Raw genomic sequence first — 12,650 nt, forward strand, 5'->3', positions numbered from 1 at the left:
CAGAGGGAAGGGAAACAATTATATTAACAGGTTTTTAATTCATCACGTTTTCCGTGGTTAGATCAATGATGATGTACCTCCCACTGTAAGTTAAAAGAACACTGAATGTCACAGATGTTATGTGACTACGTTATATGGTTACACTGTGTGCTTTTGATCATGTAATTCTGATTACTTGAAAGTTTCTTTTTATCTGGAATAGAGAATATTGGAGCCTTTAAATTGATCAAGTGCTTTAATGAATGTATCATTGATTATGCTAATATTGCTACCAGGTATTAAAACATCTACTCATTCACTGTTACAGTGCACTGTCCGTAGATGCTCTATCTGACAGCCACTAATGGTGCACTCTCGGATCTGGGCAATTTGGCATGATTGCCAAACTGCCAGATCTTTAAGATGTGGCCACTAAATCCTTACAGTTTGTAAATACTACAGTACAACCACAACATGGGGGTGGATGCATAAGCTTGGAACAACTGTCAAAAGCTATAGAGAAGAATTAGTGACTCGCTTTACATTTTGACATAATCTGAAACAAACCTTAGCAATTGGTACAGAATAATTGTGAAAAACTGACACCTCCACTTCACTGCTTTCAAAGGATCTCTCCTTATTATAAGCCTCGGTTAAGAGACGGCAGTCTTGTAAGACTAATTCAATTGAGCAAATCAAATGTAAAAAAATAATAATTATGGGACACAGTGTGCATACCTGCTAACATTTTAATATCATTCCCAGACACTTGTTGCTGCTGGGTATTCCACTTAAATTAATCGAGAACAGGTACTGAGAATTGCATACAGAAAACAGAGTTTAACTAGCAATACAGTGCAGGACAAATTTTCAAGTCTCAGAACTGCCTCTGGGAACTGGCAATGGTGAGCATGTAAGTACTCTGTATATACATCACTCAAAACACGCGGATTTTGTATACCTAATGCTATTATTGTTTATCATTGTTTATAAGAACACATACCCAACTTATTAAACAGGCTTCTGAACGTCATTGACAAACAAGACTATCTTAAGCAGTTTGCTTTCACTGTAAGCAATAGTTATATGTAGAGAATCCAAACACAAACAAATGCTTTCTGTTTGTGTCTAATCATGTAAAATGCATCTCAATATAACATATTTTGCAGCAGTATACACTGTTAATACACTGATTTTTAGAATAACATTTTTCTAAATAGTTAGGGATATGTGTAGCACTGATTGAATGCATATCTGCGTTGTGAGACACAATTAGAAGTCGGTGTTCTACTTACAGTTGTCTTTTCCAGACAGTGCAGCAGGTGGTGGTGTTGACTTTCTATCAGTGATGATGATTTTCCAATGTGTGGCTCGTCCTCAGTGGAGCCCTAAACAGACACAGCTTAGCATTAATACACTTAATAAACCCAGTGTGAAATAAGGTCTCGGGATGGTTCTGCGCTTGACTTGTAAAGTGGATTGTCCAAATACAGGTTACATTTTGACAGAATATACTTGATAATCTTTCCACCGTAATCCCTCCTAACTGGTTCCTTCCATTATTAATAAAAGGTACATTATAACAAGGAGATGCTGCCTTATTACAGATACAATACAGTATAGGCTATTGTAAAAGCAGTATGTGACCTTATAGAAGGAATATAGTTAGGGCTCATGTTTAAAATGTGTTTTTAACACATGTAAAATGCCTACAACAGGGTATGAACCTAGAAACCATTGTTTAGAGTGTTACCGTAGCCACTGACATTTTCTTGTGTGCGCTGCATTCTGTTTTCAGAACACAACTTGTTCTAATTTGTGCCTTTATCGGGAATGCCTACACTTTTTTTTAGCCCTAATAAAAACGCATGTCAAAGGTAATAAAGTTTGACATTTGCTTTTACTGGCATTAGAAAAACAAAATCATGTTTATATGATTTAAGCACCTTGTTCTGGAAGTATAGAATGGTGGAATACATATTTGTGTCAATCATTTTGGCTATGGGCTACCATATTGCATATTTTGGTAAGCACACTTTCCATGACTGTATGCGCGCATATTAACAAATATGTTGGGCGTCATTGTATTTTATTGAACAGGGTGATAGCTTTCATGGGAAAGATGTAAAGGTTAGTGGACTGAACATTTGACATAAATCAATTGGAAATGTGAAGAGCAATGATGAAAATTAAGTTTTCATGGTTCTTTTTTTACCCTGCTTTATTGATAGGATGTGTATAAAAGTCCTTTATTAAAGACCGCAGCTCACCAGTGCTGTATTCAAGGTTTGTGGTTCACTACAGTGGCATCATCAGGACATCATGAGCAGCAGGGAAGAGTAGGGTAGACCGGATTCCCTTTCCAGCCTGCACTAGTAGGTTGAATATAAATCGATCCAATAGTCGCTGCTATATTACTTACTTGCTCCAGTTTACATTAAGTCTGTTAGTGCTGGCAATAGGGGATACCTATAACAGTCTTCAGTTTCAACTTACGATTTTTATTGTAAAAAAAGAAAAAGAAAATAGTGACAAACAACATACTATGTTGCCCCTATATGCAAACCTTACATAAAGTACGCATACTAAAGTTGATGTCCTTATGCTCAACGGAATAAGCAGATTAAATGTGTTGTACTTTTTTCATCAATCTGCACAGAGCTACTTTCAGATATATTGGGGCGTATTCAATTGTTAGCATTACTGCCTAAAGTAACGCGGCACGCACACTATTACCGTCGGTAATAGTGTGCGTAAATACCGTTATTACGGTACATTTCACGTTTTTATGTAATAACGGTAATACTTTTTCCGTGGCGGAAAACGCCAACAATTGATTATGCCCCATAGGGGCATATTCAATTGTTGTTGGCGTTTTCCACCGCGGAAAAAGTATTAGGGGCATATTCAATTGTTGGCGTTTTCCGCTGCGGGAAAAGTATTATCGTTAATACTAAGCCGGATTTCAGCTCACAGCTCCCTGAGCCGCGAACTGAAATCCAGCGTGAAATGTACCGTAATAACAGTATTTATGCGCACTATTACCATAATGACGGTAATAGTGCGCACGCCGCGTTACTTTTGGCAGTAACGCCAACAATTAAATATGCCCCATAGTGGGGTGTTTTTAACATTTTAATAATGATGTCCTTTTAATGTGCTACCAAGTGAGGGTTGAGTTAGTCATGCTTTGTCACATGCTGCATCACGCAGGTTTTTCCCCAGCGCTTGCATGCCACTTGTCTTTAAGAGTTACAGCATCAATCTTACGGAAGGCATGCAGGATAGGCAGGAGTAAAAGCCTGCGCACTGTGTACAATACTGTGAGTGTGCATGGAGTGAAAGCCTGCGCACTGTGTACAATACTGTGAGTGTGCATGCCCCTTTCCTAAAATTGCATTTATCTCACAGGATTTTGAACAGAAAAGTACTGAAGTTTTAGTCTAATGATAAATCATACAAGTTGGCCATTATCAACCTTGATAAAACTTTCATATGTGCTGTATGCATTTGATAGTTATCAGCCTTGATAATATTCACCTTGTTGTTACTGAAATATTGGATGTCCTGCCAGGGGCTGGCTGGCAGACTGTAGCTCAGGGGGGAAAGCACATAGCACTGGCCCATAAGTAGCAGCCCATCCTTAATAAGTGGATTTTGGTACAATATATATATATCAATATAAAAAGAGGCTATTTTAGTGTTGCTTAACCCAGCGATACCATATTATTATAAATGATAAATCTTAAATAATGAAAACAGATATTGCTACAAAAAAAAACCTTCATATTGTATTTTATTTTATATGTTCTTTCTCCCTACAGCACTTTTTTTTATTACATACCTGGCTGATTATAATGGAGTATAAATCATATTTTAGTAATAGATTACATAATAATGTTCAATTACAGTACTGAGCACGGGCTGATTAATCAAAACGCAAAAAGCCCTTTTGCTTTAAGAACCTGGGGGCAAATGTATTAAGGTCCGATTTTTTTTTTTTCAGCTTTTTAAAATCGTGGCAAATTGCGGGTGATAACCCACGATTTTAGTCCCCAAGTCGCCAGGTGTATTAGACTGCGATTTTTACTCTGATCGTAAATATCGCTGGTCATCTCTGGCCATTTGCTGGAATGGACAATCACACCCATGTTTAGATAACTCTCCTGTGTTGTCCTCATCTAGATGCATGATTACTAAACACATCACTGTTACACTGCCCTTGCCTATACAGCTGGAGGTCCTGCGGCTGTTAATAGTGTAAAAATAGATAAAAGTGAAGAAAAAAAAAAAGCTTTGGGTCCCCGCGCCTGGCCACTATTAGCTTTAGTGCTGCCAGCCTACAGCTGGTTACGTGAAAATTGGGGAAAAATTTGCGTGGGGTTCCCCCGATCTGACACCCTGGTCCAGAGCTGGTTTAAGGCTCTGGGGGTCCCGAGACATTTTAGATAGGGGGGCCCCTGTGATTTAACATGGTTATCATTTTAGACAAATACACTGGTAATACTGTGTGCACTACTGTTAGGTGCACGCAGCTCTACCTTCACGAGCAGTACGGTGTGAAGTGGGACATACCTCCCAACTGTCCTTCCAGTCAGACCAAATTCTGACTAAGCGAGACACTCACCCAAAATCGGGTCTGCCTCACCAGATTCAGGACTGTTAGCTGACTGTCCTCCTCTCTCCTGCTTGTTCTTTTCACTTTCACCACCTGTGGCTCCTGTTTTCTTTACATCAGTTGTTGCTTGTCTTGATCCTGGAATGTTGGGGGCCCTATTTGGGAAAAAAATGGGTACATGAAATTTAGAAAAACTCAAACCAGTCCCTACATTAAATCAATATAGTACCCACTTTTTTTAATTAGGCCTCCCTCCAGCCCCAAAATTAAAATAATATTCACATTTGATAAATAGATATTTTCCCTCCAACTAGCCTGACATTAAATTAATAGCATACACATTTAATAAACAAACCTATTTTCCTCCCTCCAAACAGCCCCAGCAATAAATAGCATTTACGTTTAATAAATGTAACCATTTCCCACAACCATCTCAGGCATTAAATAATTAATTCACATTTAATAAATAGACCTAATTTTCCCCAAACAGTTCCATGTTCAATTAATAGCTCCCAAATCACCCCAGCATTAGATTAAAGGTCCAGTCATCCCATCTTAAATTCATGGGCCCCAACATCACCTCAATAATAATCTCCTACCTGCACTCCACTATTAAATGAATAAACTACCTCCCACATTATATTAAGACCTCCTTCCCTCACACATATATCAAATATACTAGCCCCCTCACAATGTACTGGTACACACACACTCAATATGCTGGCCCCCTCACAAAGTACTGACACATACGCACTATACTGATGCACACTATACTGAGACACACACACAATATGCTGCCCCCCTCACAAACTACTGACACACACACACACACACAATATGCTGGCCCCCTCACAAAGCACTGACCCACACACTTACAATATACCTTCCCTGCACTTACTTGGTTCCATGCGCGCTGTGTATTCTTCACACATGCGACTTCACTTGTCACGTGGTGCACGCCCCATATGACAGCAAGAGAAGGGCGGCCACACAAAGTGGAAGGAAGGGAGGGGGGACTGACTGCGGCCAATGAGAGGATGGCTGGATCCAGAGAAGGGGCCAGCCACCAATATAGACTAGGGAGGGACCGGCCCAAAATAGTCTTTTATCGTCCGGCCCGGGGGCATATGCCCCCCAACCCAGCCTACCCCAGGTCCTGTACTTGTGTTTGCCATTTACACTTTCCAGCACAGAGCAACAAGCCATGTCTAATGATGTTGATGTGTGCACCTGGAATCATGTCTCGATATAGTGCAGGTCATGTATTAAGAACACTAGGGGGTATATTTACTAAACTGCATGCTTGAAAATGTGGGGATGTTGCCTATGTTACCAATCAGATTCTAGTTGTCATTTATTTAGTACATTCTACAAAATGACAGCTACAATTTGATTGGTTGCTATTGGCGACATCTCCACTTTTTCAAACCTGCAGGTTGATAAATATACCCCTAGATGTGCACAGCATAACATCTTGTTTTTTTACCTATATGGTCTGCCCAATGCACATCTAGGTCTAGCACTACTATCGTCAGTAGACACCATTGTAGAAGGGAGCCTCGGGGTATAGAGGTGGAAAAATCTGAAGAGGTGCATCATGCAATAGTGTAAATGTTACATCAAAGTTCACACTTCTGCCACTTTAAAACTACATATTTCATAGAATTAAACTTTTATGCTATTCTCCGAATGTACAGCCCACTTTAGCCCCAGTTATAACTTAAATAAATAATTTGAGTGTGGGACTGTTACTATTATTTGTCACGTGTGAAGCTTTATTACATGTTTTTTTTTTTTTTTTTTTTTTTGCAATGCCCTGCAAAAGAATGTGCACCAGTGAGCCTACTATGTACTTGGCAAGGGGAGCCCCCTCACTACACCCTGCTACCCACCCTTGGTCTATGGAAACGTTCTCTATAACCTATGTGCTTTGGCAAAAATCGAAGCTTACTTGGGCAAGGCATGTTGCAGAGTGGGACTAAAGTTGATTTTTCCTTGCGCCTTGGCCCTTTATTCAATTTGTAAAACATTCCACTACACACACAAATACACCTTCATTTATTAAGATGTTAATCTTTCGTATGTGCTAAACAGATGTGACAATTCATTCACGGGATGCCAAATAACACATATCTGCTCATTTGATTTAAACAACACAAGAGGCTCTATGCATTCTTACAGCACACATATGCCACTGTGGTTATTTGAAGACAACAATGGTCATCACGTCCAGTCCGTTCATTGTGAACCCGCACAGGCTGCAATGCCACATTGGTTGGCAAAACAGTTATGTATGTAGACAGGATTAGGGTATTCATTTTGATGCCTATCCCACTCACACCAGCACTCAAACAGATTTTTATTGGCAGGTGTGGTTATAAATGGCCGGTGTGGTGATTTAGGACACACATTTCTCACAATCTGAAAGGAAAAACTACAACACACAACAGTATTGTAGCAGAGTATGTTAATGGCAGTTGGTGCTCACCATAGTAGGCCTGCATGTCAAAACTCATCATCAAGAGCAATACTTAGCTTAAAAAATTGCTAAAACACTTTTTCATAAATAGGCGCTGACTGGGTTTAACGAATTAAATAAAAACAACTTTACTTCCCTAGGAAAAAATGTTCAGTTAAGGGAAGTAAGTCCTTAGGGCAAATGTGGACCAGCTCATACATACCGCTAGCTCCAGTGCCTCATTAAGCAAGCCATTCCTTTTGCTGTGCAGGTAGGCAGACGAGCTTCCTGTCTTGGCCACCTTTATTCTCGCAAGTCTAGCTTTCTGTGTGACAAAAATAAGCAAAATAATCAACAACAGGTCAAGTATATTTGCCTGCAAAATACTTTACCAAGTCACAAAAACATCAAATGAAAACATTTCTTTTAACAGCCAAAAGTTAAACACAAGGCTAGTTATACGTGAAATGTGTCACGTGGAATTAAATCTCCTAAAAATGTAAACACATATTAAAAAGCCCTATATCTCTGAAACTGATAAATAGATAGTGGAACCTCTATGACCCATCTCCATAATTGGACAATACTGTATTTTTATACAATGAGAACAAATGCAATTCCTACATTCTTATTTTTTTTTAAAAAAAAAGTCTGTTTAAAAGCATCATATGTTAGTAGGTAAAAAGTCTGCTATAGCATATATTTCAGATACCAGAAAAGTTATTTATTAAATTGGAGATGTGTCCTGCACTTTTTCATTTTTCTCCCTGTGGAAGCATATTATTATTATTATTATTATTATTATTATTATTATTATTATTATTAGTAGTAGTAGTAGTAGTATTATTAACCTCCATTTATATATTGCTTACATATTACAAAACGCTTTACAGAGAATATTCAATCATTCACATTGGTTCTTGCTCCAGTGGAGATTGCAGTCTATATTCCCTACAACACAAACACTAGGGCTTATTATACGATATATTATTATATATATATATATAATTATTCATTAAATATTAAAATCCCAAGAGGCGTATGATTGCTATTTTATATCTTGGTAAATTATTAAAAAAAAAAGCACCTTATATCTTTAGCAGTTTTGTTAGTACAGTGTATAAACACCATTTCCTACCTATATAGGTTATAGGTGCAATTTAATGAGCCAAATTGCAATGATAACCATAGGTCTGCAGCAAGTAATCATTTTGCTCTACTAACACACATTCATATACAGAAGAGGTGTTGTGCCGTTTCAAGTTAGAAATAAGTAACACTGTCTGCGATAACCATCAGGCCTCTTCCAGCCCATTGGAGCAATATAAGAGACAGCAATGAAAACACTGCAACAAAGTTAGAAACCATCATTTGTCATTGATTAAAAGAAATTGGAAAGCTACTATATGAGAGAATTGGCTGCTGCGATAATCCTTTTCCACGCTTGAGATTCCACACACACACTCCTCCGGTATCTGATACTGGGAATCAGGCAATCGCAAGCATCAAACAGTACAGCTTCCTTTCAACACCAATCATTTCTGTTTCAGATAGAGGCCGAGTACTTGTAATTTGCCTAATCAAAAGCTCCAAGTCCTCTCTATGTTGTATCTCTGTCCTGAATACTTTGTTATTCTATTCAATCACAAAAGGTAAATATATGAAAATAGAGTCTGACATAATTATATTTGGACACATTTTAGAATGTAATCTTTCTGAGTGCTTATCCTGAACTGTGATCCTCTCCCTCTAATTATTATTAGTTAATTACATTTGGATTATAAAAGGAAGCAAAGTGTTGCAATTTTAGAGGTAAATATCACTGCTGTCACTGTTCCAAAAGTGGGAATTAATGAGTATTCTGCATTTGTTTTTCTGTCCTACCTAGTGGCTTTTACAATGAATTTCAGTTTGAATATCTTGCTGATAGAAACTGGCAATAGTCGGTGTTTTAAATTGGCAATCCAAATACGGTGCTACCCAACAAGGACCAGCTTTCATATTAGTGGCTGATAATGCTACTGCTTTATTATACCCACAAATAGCTTGTGGGTATAATAAAGGTCTTATCTGTGTGGAGTTTGTGTGCTCTCCCCGTGTTTGCGTGGGTTTGCTCCGGTTTCCTACGACACTCCAAAAACCATACTGGTAGGTTAATTGGCTGCTATTAAATTGACCTTAGTCTCTCTCAGTCTGTGTCTGTGTGTGTGTGTGTGTGTGTGTGTGTGTGTGTGTATGTGTATGTGTATATTAGACAGAGCTGGATTAAGGCTTTAGGGGTTCCCTATGGTCTAACATTAAAGTCATAGTGTCATCATTCACGAGAAAGAGAAAAGCTATTGCTGCCCTCAATCTCTCTGGTTGTCCATCCACATCTCTCTCATTGCCCATCCACAATATGGTACCCACCATATAATACTTACTTACCTCAAGCTGTGAACACCAGCACCGTTCTGTAGCTTCGCACTCCTTGCTGCTCAGACAGCAAGGAGTGCTGCATGTTCATTTATAATCAATTTAAAAATGTGCAGCCAGTCACATCTTTATATGATTGTCAGCACAATGTATTTCAGGATGTGTGTTTAGTTAACTTGTGGTGGATGACAGTGGCTTGTCCATTTGCATGATTCTTTTAGCGAGAAGAGGGCTAAATGGGACAGGATCACATGATGTGAGAAGGTGAAGGGAGGGAAGCAGGAAGCCATTGTGGAAGAAGGAGGCTGCTCCAAAAACATAGAGTAGCAATGTAAGGTTCCTGCATACTGTTGAGGAAAGTTTGTAGCATCATATAAAATGAAGTACATGCATCCAAATTGTCATGACGTGTTTTTGTGCCAAAAGAGTGATCTCTCAATACAGATCTTATTGGGGGCTAGTCGGTCATAGAATTTTTTTCAACAAAACGAGTGAAGGCCAAGTGCCATATATCAAAATTGACCTGTATGTGAGAGTCTTCAGTGCTTGGATAGACAATGCCTGCAACCAGGCTGCCATCCGAAACTGAGGGGCCCAGAACTAATTAACCTGGTAGGGCCCACCTCCGCATTAAGAGAATGAATGCCCCCTTCCATTCTTCCGTCACTAGTCCTTCCGCAACGTGCAGTAAGCTCCTTACTGAGGATATCTTGTGAGAGTGAGACTATGAGTCATAGTCTCACTCTCACGAGATCTCCTCAGTAAGGAGATTACTGTGCGCCGCGGAAGGACTACAGTGACAGCAGGCAGCTAACAGCAAAATATTTGCTGTTCGCTGCCTGCCATTCTCCAGCTGACAGTCGGAGACAGGGACACCCCCGACCCGATGAATGCCAGTAGGCCCCCCAAATGCCCGAGGCCCCTGGGCGGTAGCCCAGTTAGACCTCGGGTAAATCCGGCCCTGCTCCCCATATATACCTCCTCCCTCTTTGCTGTACATGCACCCCCCTCCTACTTTGCTGTTCATGCGCACCCCTCCCACTTCGCCGTACATGCCTTCCCCCACTCCCTCATCACAGTAAATGTTCCCCTCTCCCCCACTCCCTCATCACAGTAAATGTTCCCCTCTCCCGTCCCCCCAATCACAGTAAATGTTTCCCTCTCCTATGTCTCCCTCCCCCATTAAATTAATGTCCAATTAACTTACCTTTTCCTCTGCAAAGTGATGGCTTCCAGCCACCAATAGACTGGGAGCGGGGCGCATAGTGATGACACAGCATCAGTGAGAAGAGGGGCAGTCAGTCGCACTAAGGGGCTTGGACATTCAAGGGGGCTCGGTCAGATGGAGAGGCCTTTCCAGGCCCCCTGGTCTGTCCGGGTGAATTACAGCTGTACGGGCTGTACCCTCCTGATGGCATTCCTGCCTGCAACAATTTTCTATTTTTGAGTACACTAGACTAACAGACCACCTGAACAGTTATCTCAGATTCTGTAAACCTATACTGGATTAATATACTGCAGCATGACCCCTTGTAGTGAGACTTAGCTTGACCTCCCCACTCTGACTTTTTTGTTGTTGCTTATGCATGAAAGGAATAATACAAAGAAATATTTTATTCTGTGCAGTCCTTTCCTGGTGATTAGTTGTACAGATATCATTGTCCCACCCTCAAATGCAGAGCATTATCTGGAAATCTTGCTTACATCTACCCTAGAGTAAATGTAGTCAAATGGCAGAATTTAACAGTAGCAGTCAGCAGACAAGCAGTCTTGCTATTGCTGATTTTTCATTTCAAATTGCTAAGTATTAGCATAATACTTTGACAAACTTGGAGTATAGAATCAAGCAGAAATGAAAGTTAAAGAATTGGTGGTCTAGAGTTTATAAAAATCAACCAAATACTAATTTTAATTTAAAATATTTTCAGAACACTAACACAGTATAAATATATTTGTGCATCACTGGCTATTAAAGTATTGGTGACAGCAAGTAAACACTATTCTTAATTTTAAAATTAAATAGAAATACTGACATCAGTTACTAAGATAAGTACATTGTCTACATATTGTTTTGTGAATTATGCTAAGAACAAATAGTTTAAAGCTCATTGAACAATTCACAATTATTTTATGTGGTTCAATCCAGTGAGCCAGGTTATTTGAGACATAATTTTGAGATTATGATGTCCCTTCATATGGAGCTCCCCAAGAGTATCCCTTTATACACCCTTCTCTATGTCCCACAAAAGAAGAAATGCTGTATCTGCAATGTTCGGATTTATAACCTTTTTCAAATAAAGTGAAAATAAATGATCGCATAAACCAGAGTAATTACGCTGTGGAACTTAAACCTTATTTTGATCCCTCTAGTAATATAAGCACTTGCTAGATTTGGAAAAACACACAAAGAAGATTTTCATAGAGAAAGATGTACAGTATTAAAACAAAACCGTACAGAAACCAATGGAATCTCATGCAGAAATGATAGCAGTCTTCACATGAAAACAACATGAAGCACCAGTGAAAGACATTGTTATCGCTTTTTTTTAATAAATTGATTGCAATTGACCCCTGATGAAAAGCATAATGTCTCACACAACACTTACCTTTAGTGGTACTCGCCGTCGATGCCATTCTGTAGCTCCGCGCTCCTTGCTGCTCAGGCAGGAAGTGGACACACTTCCTGTCTGAGCAGTGTATTGTGGGGCTTCTGGACTTCTCCTCGGAACGCTCACACAGCTCTCCGAAGAGTCTTTGAAATCAGATTAGCCTCATGCATTTTTAAATGTGCCCCCTGTGCCTCTCCTTAATCCGGCACTGATATTAGGGAATTTAGACTGTAACCTCTAATGGGGCAGTGACTGTTATGAGTGAGTTCAAATACAAAAGTGGAAGCTGCTCAAATCAATTTATAGGCCATAACAGGTGCTTGAAAGGGTGGGGTTATCCTGCAAGGAACATACACACAACAATGTTGTTATGAGTGAGTTCTCTGTACAGTGCTACGGAATTAGTGGCACTATATAAATAGCTGATAATGATGATGATTGTAAGCTCAGTTGGGCAGGGCCAACATTACGTTCTGTTTCATGTCATTGTATGACATTTATTTATATCATGATCCTCTCACAGTGTCACGAATCAATGTAGAAATACAGCTGAGGAGCCATGAATAAGGTG

General features: G+C 39.5%; 1 protein-coding gene across 3 annotated transcripts in view; it reads right to left on the reverse strand.

Moving 5' to 3' along the window:
• Positions 1-12,650, reverse strand: part of KCND3 (potassium voltage-gated channel subfamily D member 3) — a 350,111-nt gene that overhangs the window by 14,904 nt on the left and 322,557 nt on the right. For all 3 annotated transcript variants that reach the window (XM_075196249.1, XM_075196247.1, XM_075196248.1), the window contains exons 5-6: positions 7,279-7,380; positions 1,275-1,367 (exon numbers count right to left, since the gene is read on the reverse strand). In XM_075196249.1, the coding sequence (XP_075052350.1) occupies positions 1,275-1,367; positions 7,279-7,380 (195 nt within the window). The remainder of the gene's footprint in view (positions 1-1,274; positions 1,368-7,278; positions 7,381-12,650) is intronic.

This window comes from Mixophyes fleayi, chromosome 2, assembly GCF_038048845.1.
Source record: "Mixophyes fleayi isolate aMixFle1 chromosome 2, aMixFle1.hap1, whole genome shotgun sequence".
Taxonomy (NCBI): Eukaryota; Metazoa; Chordata; class Amphibia; order Anura; family Limnodynastidae; genus Mixophyes; species Mixophyes fleayi.